This window comes from Pholis gunnellus, assembly GCF_910591455.1.
Source record: "Pholis gunnellus genome assembly, chromosome: 2".
In the NCBI taxonomy this organism is placed as follows: Eukaryota; Metazoa; Chordata; class Actinopteri; order Perciformes; family Pholidae; genus Pholis; species Pholis gunnellus.
Window position 1 is genome coordinate 13606899 of NC_136536.1, and position 19400 is coordinate 13626298.

The following is a 19400-nucleotide window of genomic DNA, read 5'->3' on the forward strand; positions in this document are numbered from 1 at the left end:
CTATCACTGTTACTTTCCCTTACACAAATGCTCTATCCAAATCAATCCAGCTGCGTCTGAGTTGATCACGAGCAATTATTCTCCAAGTAATATACCCTCTCTTGTCTAGTCTCGGACCAAGCAAATGGGACAAGTCAGAGTTTCAGATTCAATGAATATTGACGCAGCCCCTAAAGCCAATGATATCATGTGTGTGTGTGTATGTTTGTGAAAGTGTCCAAATAAGAGGACAAAGAGGGTGAGCTGTTTGACTGGTTTGTATCTGCAATGATACAAACAGCCGCAGGAATCAAGCATTTTCATTTCACTTCCCATTTTTTTGCCCAGTTGCTAGGATTTAGAAAATGTGTACTGTGCTTAAATGTTAAATGTTAGCCATGGTCTTGATGTTCTTATTCTTACATGTAGCACATGTAGCCAAATAACCAAAGGCACGGTGGCAGCAACTCTAAGCAATGGTGTAGTATTCAGTTTGCATGCTTGTACATGTTACTGTGCCTTGGTGATGCCTGACAGTGTGCGCATGCTGCTCCACTGCTGCTAAAAGGACAGACAGATGTGACGCTACAGTGACGACGACAACAAACCATTATGTAGCCCTTCCTGTTTCTGCCCTGCGTGCTGCACACGTCCTACGCCCACCCCCTTTACTCTCATCTCCCTCCTTCTCCCTCCGTCCTGCTATCAGAGTCTCAGACTGCGGCAGCGCAGGGCAGTGAGACGGAAAATACAGTGATTGTTTCTGACGAAAATAGAGGGGCTCAGTGAGAAGGAGATGCTAAAAGAGAGGGGGGGGGAAAGAAAGAGGGATTGAAAGGATGATAGAGTTGATAGACGAAAGGTGGAGAGAGAAAGACAGCGCATTAGAGTAAACCATTTCTAAAGGCTATACAGGCTCAGGGGAGACTTGTAGAGAGTAACAGCTCTACTGAGCACTCCTGATTCTGTGTACATGTGTGCGTGAGAGGGTAAGAGAAAGGAAAGGAGAGGAAAGAGAGGGAGTGAGCAAGAGCAGGGCTCTACCATAAAGAGTCTCACCTTGTTCTGCACCATGCACACACAGCAACTCAGCTGTCATCCAGCTGTGCTCTCTTTCTCCATCAGGGCCGGTGGATGCATCATTCATGAGCTGGGACTTATTTGGCTGCGTCATCTCATCACTTAACTGTCAATAACTTTTTTTCTGCCTCTGACTTTACCTTTACTCCGGCAGCTGGCTGTACTGGATGCACAGCACATGTTCAATGATAAATAGCTCTCTTTCTCGCCACATAGAGCAAACAACAGGACGCGGCTTTAACATAGCGGTTGGTGACGAACAAGACTAGATCAAGATTAGAAATTGTGGTGATTACAAAATGATTGATGTAGAAAACTTTTTAAAGGATGAAATACAAGTTGAATCTATGGTTGTGATAATGACAACATCTAAAAAACGAATCCGTTATTAAGACATTAAATGGATGCAGATGTTCCTTTGCTCTTGAAATCAAAACACAGTCTCTTGGAAAAGAACACTTTAATATTCATCATACCGTAGCTGTTGCATGGAAGAGTGAGCAACCACATGTAGAGAGTATTTATATGAAAGGGTAATTATCTAAGAACTGCCATGTCCTGCCCCCAGCACCCTTTTTGCCCAACCTGTCCTTTTCCCTGAGTGCCTGTGTGTCGCAGCCTGCTGCGAGGCTGCCTGCTGTGAAGGTCACCCTCCCTGCAGCTATGGATTACACAGGCGAGCACAGTCAGGCAGAATACGATATTGCCCTTGAGGGGAGGTCTGAGGCCCAGACTGGAGGAGATGAGCCCTCTGGAACTTCTGGACCCCACCGGGACCAGCCAGTATGATAACGTATAGCTACCATCAAGTGATGAAAGGTAGAAAGGAGCAGAAGAGGCACAGCAACAGGACATTATATCTATTCGTTTATCTATATATCCATATATCTTTCTATAGTATGTGGTGCAGGTGAAAAGAGGAACAGACATCAGTATCTTCCATCTCAGTGTTTTCCATCTGAGCGTCCGTGGCTGCTGTGTACCGTATGCTCACCACCAAAGTGTATGAAAAGAAAGAAACCCTCAGACATCATAGCAGCCTTGATGGGCCAACAACACTCCCAGCGGACACAAGAGTCTTCATCAGGTGATATCAAAGAGTCATTCTTCCCTCTGTTTTCTAGCCTGAATTTAAAGGGAGGGCATGACTCCTTTTATCACACAAAATGGTGCAATGAGGGTCACTTTTCCTTTGAGTGGGACAAGAGCCATTTGACAACAGCTTTCTCTGGAGTCATGCCACTGTTTAGAGGTCAGAAGAGACAAAACATTACAGGCACGCACATACACACAGACACACTTGGCAGATCCCGTTGTCCTTTACTGGCTCGGCTTTCCCGCTGTGACCTTAATTTGTTCTGTCTTGAGTATGAGTGCCCACCGGGATGCTGATGCACCTCGAGGGAACAAACTGACAGGATGTTTGAGCATTAGGTACATGTGGGTTTGAGCATATGTGAGAGAAAGACAGAGATTGAATGAGATGGAAAGAGCAGGGTAAAGATTGAGACTAAGAAAAAGTGTATGTATAGTGTCATGGGGTGTGAGTGTGTGATTCTCAAGTGAGCAAGCAGCTATGTTCCCAGCTTTAAGCAGAGGAGACAGGGAGAGGAGAAGCCGAGGCTGAAAGGACGCCGGGCCACCAATAAAAGCAAAAGAACACAAGCTGTCTCCCTGCCGGCTAATCCTCTAATGAAGATTTGTGGCGCTGGTTGGCTGGTGATTATTGGCCCAGCACAGAGACAAAAACCATCTTCAGTGCTACTGTAAATACAATCTCTCACATTTACGCAAGCCATCACTGGCTCAAATGAGAAAATTTAGGATGGAGGCAGAACCACTGCTGTTCCATTGTATATGTTACTGCTGTGCACTGACACGCTGTCATACTCCTGATGCTACTTTAATAAGCAATCCCATTACAAGCCCAAACATTAACCGACATTGTTCAGATCTGAAGAATTCAATGTGAAGTCGCTTATGTTTATGCTGTTTTTCCTGTCTCATCGGGCCAATTGCACATACCGGCTATGCTAATTTTATGGAAATGCTTGTTTCCATCCTTCTTCTCTGCCTTTGATTTGTTCCATTTCATCAGTGCTCTTTCGAACCACATTACCAGCCACTGTCTGAGATTCAGTGTTAGCTGAGAGCTGTGTTGGAGCAGGAGTTCATCCAACTGTGTAACATACAGACTGCTACTGTATTAGGAGACACTGACAGTGGATTGAAAAGTCAGTCCAGGCTACAACCTCCACACTTAGATTTTCAGATTCCACAAGCACAAAAATCTCTCCACTAAATGTACGTAAGAACTAACCTTGATGGAAACCAAGAGCCCAAAATACAACATGTGACAAACCAGCAACAAGATACAAACATAGCAACATACTGTTAATGCATGAGCTCAGATACCACATTACCCCTGTGTCCCTTGCAGCCTGCTAATCCACACCTCTGGCACCTCACCCTCTCGATCCTCCCTTTCTCCTCCCCCACTCCCCCCAGGCAGGTGCAGGGAGCTGTGGTGCAGGTCCTGGCAGAGCTGCTTCTCCTGTTTCTCTCTCGCTCTCTTTCTTTCTCTCGCTGAGGGGTAGTGCCGCTCGTTCAGGGAAGAACTTGTGTGGAGACAGGTGTGCATACCAGACGCCTGTATTAGGCCCTGCGCCACGCAGATCCTATAACTACCTGCTAGTGAGGTTTCCCCAACTCTCATCCAACGTTGAACTAAACCCCACCCGCTAGCTGCATACAGTCGCTGTCAGTGGGAAAGATGTCACAGAGGGCAGGTCTGAGCTCAAACTCCTGCCACCTTTATATCACCATGCTTGTCTGCATCCATTCAGCCACAATACACACACCATTAAAACAGACAGATTTAGCTCGCAGGCGGAAGGTGTTAGGGGTGGAGATTTAAGCTATTTTGAGCTGTTCATGTAACATTAAGGATTAAACGCTAGCTCAAGGCTTCTTGGAAGCAAACGCTAGTACTACTCATTCAGTCTGTGTGCCTGCAACCCTGTGGTAGTAAGGTGAGAGCTGTTTGGATGGATGAGGTCACAGAGTGAGGAGATGTCCTTGTGGCAATAAGTAAAGTTCATGCAGGGCTGTAGGGTGACATTCCCAACAGTGTGTCAGATATACTGCTCATATTTCCCCTTTGCATGAGTCAGATGATACAGAGAGACTACAGCTAGACGCATTGCTGATGGACGGAAGCATCTACTCCTCCCCGGCGGCCATCTTTTACTGAAAGCTCGTCACCCCGTTTGCTCATTTCCTCTTACTTTTATCCCTTCAATGCTCTCCTCTTACACTTCTCACTCAATCCTGCTCTCCCATTCTTTAGTTGCTTCATCAACTTCCTCCTCCTCCTCCTCCTCCTCGTCCTTTAGCTGCCTCTCCTCTAGCCATGCCCCTATGAATTGACCTTGCTGCATCTCAAGGAGAATTGATTTTTCTTTGGTCTTTGTGTGAAACCTATATCTCAACGGCACTCAGAGGAATTTCCTCTTCCTCCCAGAGTTGGATGGAGCTAATTCTCTTTCATGAGGATACTTTTGACTCCATTTTATCTGTCTGCCTTTCTCTCTTTCTCTCTCTCTCTTCCCCCTCCTCTTCTACCCCTCTTCTCTTCTGAGCACACAGAAATAGAGCAGGCATGATTAATGCAACATCTATTGACGCCAAACGTTAGCTTTGCTCAACCTTTTTATGCTCCGCTGCTGTTTGGGACATTGTTATTCATGCCCCTTCAAACGCTGTTACTGAATTATCACATTAATTGATCAATAAAACAGTTTGAATTTTTTTTATTTAATGAGCAGAAAAGAAGAAAACACAGGGGCTGGATCTGACATTGACAGAACATCTACCTCTTATTTCATAAATCTGACAAGTGGAATGATATAGCACTTTGCCATTGCAAGCCCAACAGCAGCAGATTTTTACATTCAATACTAAAATGTTAAAATGTGACTTCAAAAAATAACAGTGTACCATACAAATAAAAGTGGTCAAGCATGGGTGCTTTGAAGATAGCTGATATGTCGTTCAGTGCACCTCCACTTTTATATTGTTGGTCTAATGGTTTATATCTGAGTCAGTATTTGAGCGATGTTTTAGTATCAGTTATGTCACTGCACTATCCTAATTATCTCACTCTGTAAACTGGCTTTCTGTTATAGTGACAAGAAAAAAAGAAGGTTGTGCACACTTAAGTATAATGCAAGCATTTAATAATAAAGCCAGACTCTAGACCCTCCTCAGAGCAAATGTTTGTCACCAGGTAATCCAACACCTGTGTGGGCAAAAGAGTGCACCTTCATGGAAGTAAATTGTAAGTGTAATGCAAAGGCATCAGGAAAGGATGTCGATAAAGGCACCAGTGCAAACAGTAGAGATCTGCAGTGTGAAGAATCGTCTGTGCCTCTTTCCACTTTGTGATCAGAGTGACTGTTGAAGCATAAAGAACATTTTTCAGGCTTTATCTCGCAGGTGTATTGTAGCCTGAGGATCCCCAGTAAGTTTTCAGCCAGGCTGCCTTGGTCAATGCACTAATGTGACACCATAATCGCAGACAGGTGCATTTTTGTGCTTCACGGAGCAACAGCAGTGGGCTGTTGCTGGTGGCAGGTGCCGGCACTGGTGTGTGTCGCATGAACTGCGCATTTTATTCGAGTGTACGCAAGTGTATGCATCATGTATACATTCAGTGTGTGTTTAGAGTAAGAAAAGACCTCATCGCTGTCATACACAAAATTAAACCATGCATGCTCCTGCGCCATTCTGGCCTTTACTGTTTAGTGCATGGTCTTTGACAGAGGGCACTGCAGTGAGGCCAATGAAGCAGTGGGAGTCAGAGCAGAACAGACACCTCCACCTCCCTCTGCTCTGCAGTGTTACACACACTGATGGGCCACACATACATACACACACACACACACACACACACACACACAGATGCACTCAAAAACACAATAGGTTGCCTTCCCACCAGTCCAATAACAGGCCTATTCATTAGAGTCTCTTACAGACGGTATTGACAACCTGCTGACACACAGTCACTCCAGCATAAACAAATGGAGCAGTGGAGAAGAGCAAAGGAGGGGAGGGGAAGAGACCTGTTATAGTGGCTTTTTGACTGAGGAGTCCACTCCACATACCAGGAAAGAGCAATAGTTATAGCAAGAAGAGAAAAGTGTCCACATACGCAGACCCTCATCATCTCTCTCACACGTACACACACAGTAGATTCCCCCTTCAAATGGACGTCACATTAATCCTTTATCCTAGGTCACTCCTAAAATATGTGATCTATTCTAATTACAAATATGGGAATAAGTCTTCCTCGATGAGTGCCGTGCCACATAGAGGAGCAATAGAAAGGTGAACTGGGTCAAATGCAGTAAACTATATCTCATCATCATACAGCACTATGTCACAGCCATCCCCCCACTTGCCAGAAAATAATATGGAAAAAGAATATTCTGCAAAAGCCAGTGGCCCAGTGGCTAGATACATGTAAAGAGGGCACATTGAGTTGTAACTAAAAACACCCAATTTATCTGTGAGTTTGCAGATTGATTTAGTGAGATTTAGCCTTCACAGGTGCTCATCACTTATGGAAGTTTATGTCTGTGTATTGCCAAAGCATTAAGCAGTAGCCATGCATCGTTTGTTCAGCATGTTTAACTGCAGATTTCTCAGGTTGCCGCTGCATAAAAGCGTTCCAGTTATATCTTGGATATGCAAAAAAAAGCCAAACAGAACAAACTGTGCCATGCATACCAAATATCTGGCTCATTAAGGAGTTATAATTACAGTGTCACTTCGACATCAACAAAGAGAGCAGAGCAGAGAAAATGGGGGGAAAACTGCTGATGTGTTCAAAGACGCATTCTCCGGTGTCTCTTTGAGCTGACCTGTGTAACCAGGTGAGTGTGTGCAGGCTGTTAGAGGAAGGGGGGGTGGAGAGCTTGCTGAGTAGAATAAGCAATAGCTATGCAGACAGGTCAACATAGAGACATTTTATGAAGACAGATGAGGCCAGAGTGGGCACACAAATACAAAGACAAAGAGACAGATAGACTGCATGGCCCTGCACTCAGGAGGTCAGCTCTGACTCAAACAGACAGGACAGATGAGACGTACAACAACATCCAAACATGAACTGATGAACATGACTAAGGCGCACCCAAAAAAACTTTGAGATTAAGCTAACAGGGTGGAATGTCCCAGGAGTGCTTGTCAGATTGTCATCATGCAGCATTTTGGGTGACGGTGACGGGAAAAACACTTCTTATCTAAAAGCAGATTCCATACCAGGAGCTCCCTCCAGGCATCACTGTGCTGAAAGCGTAGGAGGATTTCTTTAGACAACATGATGGCTGATGACAATGACGACACAGTCAATCGAGAGCCTGTACGTCAACAGGAGCACGGTGATCATGTTCTCTATTAGCTTGCCATTGTTCTCCTGCTGCCACGCTCTGCTCTCTGCCCAGATGACACACACACACACACACACACACATTTTAATACACAAACAGCATCAGCAGCAGCCCCATACCCCTAACTTGGTGCAGAGCCCATGTCAGGCAGAGAGCTAAGCTGACTGCCCGCGGCTTTGTAAAGAGCTCACTGTACAGCACAACCACACATCCATTGCCATTATCAGCATCAGGGCTGTCATCGCTATCACAGCGGCCAAAGACCTGTGCCAGGGGCCCGGATAGCCTACGAAGCTAGTTACTATGGACTTGTGAATACAACGTCAAGGACAGAGCCACACTGGGAACGGTTGTTTGCTCAAGGTCATACAAAACAAAGGATAGAAAAAGACTAATAGCCATACAGACACGGCTGGTAATGTGGTTTACACAGCACTGCACATCATCCACATATCACATTTTGTAATCTATTTGGTTTTAATGGTATATATTGCCTTTTGGCAGAGATATGTTATCACAACCTTGCAGATTTATATCAGTGGGCAGAATCAGGAAATTTGCTGATTGGAGGTCCAGATCAGCCAGCGTCAAAATTGTAAAGGTCATTACAATGACATTACCCTTTTCAGAGGAGGAAAGCCAGAAATGTCAAATCGCTCAGCAGCCACATCATAACGCAAATGGAGCAGAATGTTAAGCACTGAAAAATCTCTATGATCAGACAGAAATAATGGAAGATACCTATCTGAGTGACAATTTAATGAGGTTAGGTCTAGGTAAGCTTTCTTGGCAGTTATGAAGGGGGAAGATTTTGTTGACCATGATGTGATGAAAAACACACAGATTTGGTATATCCGAGCCACAGTGCATTATTACTGTTTGAACACTATTTAGTCTTCTGTAAAAAAATCAGCAGTACATGCAGTCAACTGATAGTGGCAGCATTCAGTGCTCCTGCAAATGCAGAATTCATGATACTGCCTCCAGAAGCACACAGAAGTCACATTCCATGTTTTATTACTCATACCACAACTGTAGTGCTAAACAGTTAAAATAGACGCAATGTAACAACTACTCTAAGCCCAAACCATTGCTCTTATAAGCAAGTCACCGTGAGACAGCTGTAGTATGGCTGTGGTAAAAAATCATTTACTGGAGCTACAAGACAGTGCGTGTCTTACTGTTGAATAAAGTCAGGTAATTGCTCCCCTTTCACTAGATCATAAAAGTGGAAATGTAGCCAATGCCGAAACAGACAGACACAAAATGACCATATAAAACACAGAAAAGAAAAACTTGAGAGAGTGAGAAAGTTACCCATTTAACATGAGTCATTCTCACAGACATGAACTTTCCTGTCTTGCTTGGAGCATTTAGCTCACAGGAATACATATCCCTCAATGTGCACACCTCGGACTACATGACTCCCTATAATCGTTAGAGATGTCTGCTTGAAAAACATGCCTGCCGGGAGAGCAGAGGAGCAGAGCTGCGCCTGAATCAGCCCAGGCATGCGTTAAAACAAAGCGGCCTCTCCGGCAAAGAACATAGCAACTCACACACACACACTTAAAAACGATTGGACACACAATAACCTCACATCGTCCCACAGACAAATTAGAAGACAGAAAACTTTCACAAGCTGACACGCACTGTGTTGCTTATTGAACACACACGGTCCTATCCACAGCAGCACACCAGGATCGGTCACATCACTGGACTTACAGTGGCACGCTCCCATCCTCTGTATGTATGTAGAGCACAGAGACCACACAGAATCCCCTCTCTCAGACATGCAACTATGAGACCAGAATACTAAAGAAGAAAGTGCTGGCTGACACAGAACAGCCCTGTATGATCACTAAAAGCTATACTGTGCTGCAAATGGAAATTTGATGTAGAAACTAGGTGGTGGGGTAACAAATACCTGAGAGAAATATATGCTTGAGGAATTCTGTCTTGACTATTTGGATACATTAGCATTCCATCAGTTATCAGTAGGTTGGTATAAAACCAACCGTTGTCACTTCACCTCTTCTCGCAGGACATGAGAATGGTGGAGCCTGGTCACGTGACCAAACAAACCATAATGATATAGTCCAGGTTCAAACACTTTGACCTTCCCTGTCATCGCTCACACCTGCCATATTTATGGCACACTATTATCGTAATTACAGGCACTAACCACGATTTAAAGGTTCACCCCAGCGGTCGGTATTGACAGATGTCTGTGTGGAATGGAAACCAAGCAGAGCGCACTGTTAATAAAGAGCTGCTGGCGGCCAAGTTTAAGTAGGGATTAGTGATCCAACAACATGATTGACCTCTCCAAAATCCCATGCACCAAAAAGCGACAACTCACCCAAAATCATGATGTGCGTTGCCTTTGGTGTCCCTGGGTTGACAAGTGCTCCCTCACTGCCCCCGTCTTGCCTGCTTTCGCCAAGCGACAATGGCTCCAAAATCTCTTTTCAGAGTTCGTCTCCACTCTCCAGAAAGAGCCAGCTCAGATAGGCAGCGCTAGATGTGAGGAGAGACTGCTGCTGCTGTGCACATGCCGTCCCTTGCGCCTGCCCTCTCCAGGTAAAATGCTGAGTATGAGTATGAGTATGAGAGAGAGAGAGAGAGAGAGAGAGAGAGAGAGAGAGAGAGCACGAGGATGCGTGTGTATGTGTGAGAGTGTGTGTGTGTGGTGGAGGGGGGTCCAGCGTTTCTGCAGTTGTGGCTCAGGTAAGCCTGAGGACTGTATGGAGGGGGTAAGTAGCAAAGAGAGGGAGAGAGAGAGAGAGAGAGAGAGAGAAAGAGGGGGGGGGTCAAAGAGAGGAGGGGGAGCCTAAAGTGTGACAGACAATCATAGGGGGAGGCTACAGAGCAAAGATCTTCTTCTCCACAGCAGCCAGGAGGAATTGTAGTGGTCTCCAACAAAAAGCTGACAAGCAATGTCTTCTGAACGGTGTCATCTCACAGGGAGCTTCAGAGGGCAGGACTTCAACGCACTGTAAAGTCTGCGCTTGCTTTGGTCTCTCCCAGTAAAACGCACACTCCCTCTCGCACTCTGGCTTTCTCTCCCTCTCTATGCTTCTTGTTTTTGGGGTTGGGTATAACCTAAAGGCACCTTACATGCCTCTGCTCTGATTGGTGGCAGCCTCGACCAATGGAAACAGCGGCAGACACTTGTCATCATGCAGAGTGGAAGTCATGAAGGAGAGACAGAGCTTGACTGAAAATGCCTTCTCCCTCAACCACTGTTTCTCCATTACATTTCCCAAATTCTTCTCACCCATCTCCCCCTTACGGAGAGCATGATTGTCAAAACTGTGTTTTGTCCCCCCCCCCCCCCCCCTCTCTCTGTCCTTTGACTCCATGTGTATGAGGACTTGTTAAAGGATTAACCTTGTATCTCTGTGGCTCTGCCCTTCTCCCTTTTCTCCTTATACGTCTTAACTTGCCCAGGCAAGGTTACGCATTTTATCAACCACTGTTTTTTCGTCAAAGGGGTGGAATTTAGACTGGGAGTGGAGTGGGGGAGGCAAGCAAAAAGGAGAGATGAAATAGAAAGCGACAGAGCGGAGGAAACAGAAGAAGGAGGGGCAGAGATTAAACTAAATACAACTGACAGAGGGATGAAGAGACGTGGAGTGACAAGGAGAGATGACCGGGAGGATGGAATACATAGACAAAGACAGTCGGACACAGGAGAACGGCTGCAGAGAATGAAACTGTGTGGACCATAGCAATGCAGCCACCAATTGAGGAGGAGCTTCACAGGTCCACTTCCTCCACACCAAGAAACCGCTCAAACAACGTCTCCTGTCATGTCTGAGCACTATTCTCTCTCTCTGTGTGTGTCTACACTTTCCCCTGTGAAGAGTCAAGATAGCCAGAGTGAGACTTTTGAAAATCACACAGCCACGATGTTGTCGAGAAGCTCGGCGCTTAAGAGAAGGCTTAACAAAGCTGTCAAAAAATTAATCCCCTTGGGCGGGTATGCTTGCAAACACACAGATACAAACACGTGAGCCTGGGGCTACAGAAAATGCCTCCTGATGTTCATATTGCCTCCTCTTGTCCTGCTCGCTCTTTCTCTTTTTCTTTTCTATCTCTTACCCCCCTTTCTCAGGCTCTCAGGCTGAGGCTGTGAGTCACGGGGTGTTGGAGTGAATACTAAGGAGGCTGGCTGACACCTCCAGTACCTCTCTGCACAGCAGCTCCACTGCAAACATTTAAGCCATTGCATGTACAGTATACATTGGTAGACCCACGCAATATTTTACAAATTGTAAATATAAATTTAGATAAAATATACTGACTACCTGCTGGTGTTATGGAACATATGGTGGCTCTTAACAAAGGCGCATAAAAATCCTCCCACTATCACAACCGCCACCAAGATTTAACACCTGCAGCAGTAATAAAGATAAGCAGTTATACACAGAGAGTAATTTACTCACATATGTGGAACAAACATTTTAGAGTGCAAAAGGACAAACACACAGGTTAGAAAAGGAATTTGAGCCTGTGGCTCCTTGGATCAAACGCACAAACACACATAGTGTCTGCAGGAAATGGACTGAGCACCGAGGATATTAGTTTTGGAAAATGGGACACCAGCAGCTGGAACAATAGTTATCATCAATACGGTGATGCGTGCAAGTCCTTCCATGAGCAGTGTGTCTGTGTGTGTGTTTGTGTGTCAGCAAAAGAGCTAAGATTGGGTTTCCTCATTAGTTGTGTTGGTATCAATAATTCAGAGCCGGTCCTTGTTGGCGTTCAATGGGCCGAGTGCTAATGTGCTGTCGGGCCAACGGGGGCCCAGGGCCCAGCACCACTTTAATGGATGTCATGATGAGAGGGGGAAATCGGAGCACGGAGATCCTGTATCATCCATAGGTAAGAAGAAGGAGAGAGGACAGGGCAGAGGAGAGGAGTGAGGACACAGGGGCGGGTTGAAGGCCACTGGGGGGAAAACAGATGGCAGGTACGGGGGCAGAGGGGTGGTGGCGAGAAACAGTAAGAAGAGAAAGGATAGAGGGAAGGAAATCAGGCTATAGGTCCCTCTGTTTTCCATTGGCTACAGATCAATCATTCTTAGGATGACCTCTATCACCTTTTGGATGGAAGGGTATCATGGGGCACATGTTGAGTGACTACTAGGGGTATATCTTTAGTGAATAAAGAACTAACAGTATTTAAATGTAAAGGGAGAAATAGAGTGTATGGTAAAGCATTATTTTACAGGTCTGTCATTTCCTCATTTCTGTGTAATGTGATAATTATAGGGAATATAAGGAACTGCCAAACCCTTCATTTCTTATCATTCATATGAACTGTATGATTGATAAAGACACATTTTCAATTTTTGCAGCTGTACTCGCCAAAAGAATCTGTTGGATACACCAGCAACTATTTGAAATAAATTAAATGATTTCTATTTTCCATATAAAAGTACAAACTTGCATAATTATTTTCAGGAAACCATTTTGGCAACTATTAAGATGTTCTTCCGGCATTGCAGACCAGTTAAATGAAGCGCTTTGTAGCAACATAGGACACAACCCGTCTCTGTGGGATGCAACAGGCTTCCAAGTAACTCCAATTCAAACCCATCCGCGTCATTATTAAACAGTCATAGCACCTGAGTTAGTACAAGGAGCGAGAAAGTCTGCATAGGTTTGGAGGTTGGATGGGTCTAACAAACCCTGAACTTTCACCCAAGAGGCCGCTGTTTGAGTCCTGTGTGAACCAAGTCAATGTTGGTATTATTATATTGCAGTTTTATGATTGTTTTCGTGTGAGAATGTATTGAAGAACCCAACAATGCTCGACAAATCAGACCAAAAAAAATAGAGTGGAATAAGAAGTGCTCCAACTGTGAGTAACATAATAATTGTCTATGGGAAAAATGAAAAATACTTTTATTTTTCAATTCCTGTTGTTGTGTTTTCTATTTTGTTGTATCAAATATTGTTGTGATCTGAACCTCAGGGCCACCATACACGATGATGGTGAGGTTGAGGAAGATCAGTGGATTCAAACAACAAACATGACTTTCTCACTCTGCTGCAGTCAGTCAAATGTATCCTCTGGAGGCTTATCCCACCTTTACCTTAAGTATCATATGGCCTTACTTTAAGTTTTAAATTTAACGTGAGCCCAATTCTAACCTCAACACTATTGCCAAGTCGCCCGAACATAAATGGTTAACCTTGTGAGGACCAGCTTTGGTGCAGAGATTGAGGATGAGGTCCCACTTCAGATTAAAAAAAATGTAGTGACATCTCAAAATTAAAAATACTCCTCGGAGAAGGAGACAGGGCAATTCTTGCTGCCCAATATGTATTAACATGCCACAACCTGAGAGACAGTGAGTGACCTACACACACACACACACACTGTATATATATATATATATATATATATAGAGAGAGAGAGAGAGAGAGAGAGAGAGAGAGAGAGAGAGAGAGGACTTAATATTCTGGACACCACTACTGAGTCTGGATGGTGATTGGTAGTTAACTTATGCTGCCCTCTACTGGTGTAAATCTGTAAACACAGAACTCTGGTAATCTGTCTAAATATTCCATCTTTATACCCTACTAATAGACAGCAGTTTGGAACAGTGAAAACCGTGCCATGTAAACTGAGAGGCTAATATGTTCCCAGAGTCATCTGAACACACAGAGTTAAATAAGGGAATCAAACAGACACGAGGCACAGCTGGTACTATTGATGGACTGTCAGACTGAATCAGAAATACCTTACTCATGCAGACAACTATCTGCACAACAGACTTGACAAAGCTGCTGAGGCCAGCATCCTTACTGGAACTGTTCTTAAGAGCAGAATGGTGAATTAGGCGAAGTGCACAGATCCTGAGTGTAGCAGGTCAAATGTGACTGGAGCGACTGCTAAGTGTGAAGGACTAAATACTTGTGAGAGATTTATCAAACCTGAGAGAGAGCGACATCAAATACCTTCATTCATAAAATGCTATGATCCATCGTTCTTATTCTCTTATACAACAGTCAATCTACACTCACTGAAATCTGCCAGACAGACTGTGACTCACTTCCTCACAACAGCTCAAAAGCAGAATCAAAATGCAACTTCTGTTGATCATAAATTCCAGTCGTATTTTATGACCCCGGGCCCGCAGGCAGTATGTGACTTTCCAGAAACGTTGGTTCATCCTTTTTCTTCTCCTAGAGTTTGTTTGCATGGTGTCATGAAGAGGATTTCTGTCGATACAGAGTCCGCCCCTTGGTCATATATCAATAGTTGGGTGTCTCCTGGCCCTGTGGTGGTGAATTTAGAGGCTGCCTGTGAATGTCAAAGGTGAGGGGGTGAGGCAAGCCCCGGGTATCAGCATACATGCACGTCCGTCATAATGTGGCAAAGGATAAAGCAACCAGGCAATAAATTACATTATTAGACTATGAAGTCTAATAAGAGGAATTAACCTATATCTACCAAATAATGTCGTGGCACACAATCTATTCAATGGCTTCATTAAGAGCATGCACAGCACACACAACAAGCCTGCTTAGTATGAACAAAAGGACCATGGCAGTCCCCTTGAAGTGGCCTGAGTCTGCAAGTCTGACAGTTGAGCATATCAGTTTGCAACTGTGAGGGATAACCATCTCACTAAATTTAGACTATTGATCAGGTGTTGACATGTGCAGGAAATGTTTCCAGCTGTACATTTCTGATTGTTTATTAAAGTGTTATCAGAAACACAATAATTCAAGGATGAACACGATTAGTATATTTATCTATTTTGATAATCAATATTTCATTTAAGTTTTTTCTCAAGCACAAATGCTAAACATGTGTTGGTTTCAGGCTCTCCAATGTGAGAATTTGCTGCATTTCTTGGTCTTACATTATAGTAAATTGAATTTCTGTTTTTTTTCAAATGTTGGTCGGTCAAAACATTCAAAGTGTTCTGCTCTAGATATTGTGATTTTTCGCTGCTTTGTGACATTTTTAAGCCAACCCGATTAATCCACCAATCAAAAAAATAATCTTTACGGAAAAGAAGTTGCAGCCCATTTACTTTCTGTTTATGCCTCAACAGCATGTTTTTTGATGAAAAGGCCATATTAATAAAGCTTCACAGAGATAAAAAGATTTAGAGAGCCTGCTGATTTTTGAGGACTCGTGATGTGTGTACACAGGTGGGTGTGACTGTCTTGGGAATCCACGCCTGCCTATAGAGATGAAGAATGTTGATGTTGACTGATACACTCTCACACGTCCCTGACATTTTTACACTGGCCACAGAGGACAGGACGTCTTTCTTTCCAACCACACTCAGATCACACATTTGCGCCATAACTGCAGTTCATACTTGTTGCAACTTCTCTACAATTTCTGTAATGTAATTTCTGTTATGTTGCTTCTACTCGACTAAATACTTTAGGCTGACACATTCTTAGTCGTTTTTACACAATGATGTGTGTATTTTATGGGACAACAAATCATTATCTTCTTAGTAGATCACGGTCTATTTCTGAAGCTCAGAGATTCCTCAGCTGAGAGTGATGTGGCTGATTAACAAAATCGCCATGGAAGTCAGAAGCCGACTACATCCCTGCTTAAAAAAACGACATATTGTACACACATACGCACAAGTTAAGATTAGCTTCACCTAAATGTGGGGTGTTCAGTCTGTGTGAGGGCAGCACGAGGACAGGTGGAGCTGTCAGGACAGTGGTCAGCTGCACGGGGACGTGCATATATTTGAGTCAAGAATGAAGTCTCGGTATGACAATCAATTGCACACACACACGCATTTGTCCGATCATTCATTGAAGCAATTGTAATGTTTTGTGCTGCATCCAGGCATTTTATATCACCAAATAATCAACTCAATGTAGCTACATATACACTAATGGTATAAAAAAAAAATGTTTTCTGGCGACACACAGAGACAGTAATAGAAGCAGACAGATATCGTAGTATCAGTTGGTAATAAACTCCTTTCTTACCTGTGCTCCACATTGCACCTCTAGTCCTCCTGCAGCTCCTGTGAGAGTGAGTCCAATCTCCTATCCAGTCACACTGAGAAACAACTACTGTGAAATCCCTCCCAGCATGAAACTGGTCAGGTATCAAGAAGGATCCTCAACTGTTTTTATTAATTCGAAAAGATTCCAAGAGCTGTCTATGCAAACAGCATAGCCCTATGCCTGGCAATGTGAAGGACATGTGGAAACAGCGAGCACAAACACATCTATCGCCTTCCCTCCACCTCTCTACATCTCGTCTCCTCCCTCCCTCTCTTTCACTCTCAGCCCCGTGTGAAAACAAAACTGGGGTCAAGTAGCTAATCGTGGCAGGCCTTAATAAGTGAGGGCAGTTGTATCAGAAGAAAGGAAGAGCAGAAGAAGTAGCAGGGAAGAGAAATAAACGTCATCTGAAGCATGAGGAGCAAAAGTGAGATGCAGTACTCAGAGATATATCAACGAATGAAAAGATGATTTGTGGTATAACATATTACACAAATTGTCTAACAGTCAAAACAGTTGCAAAACTGTCATAAAGGACCACCCAGTGTGGAGAGGGAAAGTATTAAAGACAAATGTTAAACCTTTGTAATGCTATTATTGCTGAAGCTCTCAACTACACAAAACGTTTCGCTGGGGCAACATAGACGACCTCCCTCTGCACAAAATGTAGGAATGAAACAGGACACACTGGTATACCTTACACCTATGGTGCAGCAAAAACATTTTAACGTATATGGAAAGAGTTTGACTGACAACAGTAACACACACATGTGTAAATTCAGAGCTAGATGTTATTCTGCACCGTCTGCAGTAAGCAGCCACCCTTCATACAGGCCACCTGGAGCGATACAGTAACATGACATCAACTGTATAGTCCAGCTTAGTCGAGGACTACTGCTGAATAAGCCCTTACACTGCATCACTGTATGCAGTATAGAAATCACACACTCTCAGCCTTATAAGCAGGCACACTGCATCTCAGCTCTCCCCCATGCACTCTGCTAGAAGATAAGGTTAGAAGGGGAAAAGGACAGCAGTTTACAGTTGTAAGCACATTTCAACACCAAGGGGCCTGAGGGGTAGTGTTACAGGGACACACTGCCCACCAGGACTGTCCCTGTCTCTCACAGGCTTGTAAAGTTTAAAACACAAACCGTTAAATCGGACAGTTGACATCATGTCTATGTTTCCATTTCATAAAAATATTTGGCTGGAAACTACAATTCCAGCCTGAAAAGTCAATAAGAATACTCTTTAATAAGAATGCTTGATTGTGTTTGTGGCCTACTTATACACATCTGGGATGTGGCACGGCTTTTAATATAGACTGTATGACATGAAGGAAGAGCAGAGTAAAGGGAATATGCCATCACACATTTAAACCCCTTTGTTTAAACCCTAGTTTCACAATTTAACTAAATAACAAGACAGGAGTACAGAAACAATAACACATCAAAAATCATTTCAGTAAACAACATTCTTGAATTTCTCTCAATACCAACAGGGAGAGTTCATCCACTACATATTAAATATTATTTTTAAAGCAGTCTAGAATTCATCTTTTATAGAGCACATTTTACTCTTGTATGTTTAAGTAACTTCAATGCTTCAGTGGATCAAGTTAGATGAGGGAAAGGGGAATTTGGTAGTAAGAAGAGCGTTACTTTGGAATACGCCCTCCAGACTGCTGAAATGTTATTTTCAGCTGAACTTTGTTTTTTGAGGATTTACTTTGAAACATAGGTTTCATTCGTCACATGCTCATAATATGGAATGCAGGGTGGATGGCATTCATGAGGATGTTACAATGTAGTATATTAAAAAGGGTAAATTGTCTGCAGTGAAAGCACCAGTGGTGGAAGAAATTATTGTTTACAAGTCCACAGAGTAAACATACTCTGTTAAGTAAATGTACTGCATTCAAAATGTCAAGGTAATTACATAAAAGTACTTGTAACAAAATATACCTACAAGTAATAAAACAGTACTCAATATGCTAACAATTAATATACTGCTGAGAAGCTTAATCTATGATAATACATCATATTGTACTAGTTGATTTATATTTTGTATAAATCTGAATCTTCAGTTTAACTTGTAACTAATGTCAAATAAAAGTAGTAAGAGTAAAAGTGCAATGTTGGCTTCCAAAATGTAGTGGAGTAGAAGTGTAAAGTAGCATTAAATGGAAATACTCAAGATAAGTACAAAACAAGTACATCGAAATTCTACCGAAGTACAGTTGTTGAGTAAATGTACTTTGTTACATTCCACCACTGGAAGGCACTAACTACCTCATAGGTGAGACAGGGCCAGCAGGAGGTCAGACTGGGTTAATGTGAGGGATGTTTCCTCTTAGTTTACTCATCCTCTGTCAGATAGCTCTTAAGCACCTAGAAAAAAAACATTGACATTCATTTACAGTTAACCTAGTACATGACTATGGCTACTGAAAATAACATGATTCACCCCAACCATGTTTACAGTAAAAGTTGCGTAATCTTATACTACATCCTTTTATCCAAGGCTGTCACAGCTTGTGATATACAGTTAAGCAGGTGTCAGATTCAGTTTCATTGCATCTGGTGTCCAGTGCACTGACCCTTCCCTTTGCTCACCCTTGTCATGATGGATGGGCTGCTGACACTCCACTTGATGAGCAACACTATATGCCATGTTACCAGCTCCTCGCCCCCTAAGAGCCAAAAGAAGATTATCTGCTGGTTTTTAATAATCTCCCTGCAGCTATGATCTTTTGTTTTTGTATTTGTCATATTCATCATCGAGTTGTCAGCTCATAAAATTCCTTTTTTTTCTGCCGATTTTTTTCTATGATACATTAAAACATCTGCTGCTGCTTGGTTTGTCTTTGCAG

The 19400-nt window shown here is 43.3% G+C and overlaps 1 protein-coding gene across 1 annotated transcript in view; it reads right to left on the bottom strand.

Moving 5' to 3' along the window:
• Nucleotides 1-10074, bottom strand: part of znf385a (zinc finger protein 385A) — a 51241-nt gene extending 41167 nt beyond the window's left edge. The window contains exon 1 of the mRNA XM_079174052.1: nt 9874-10074. Within this exon, the coding sequence (XP_079030178.1) occupies nt 9874-9883 (10 nt within the window). The 5' untranslated portion in view covers nt 9884-10074. The remainder of the gene's footprint in view (nt 1-9873) is intronic.
• Between the last annotated feature and the right edge of the window lie 9326 nt (nt 10075-19400).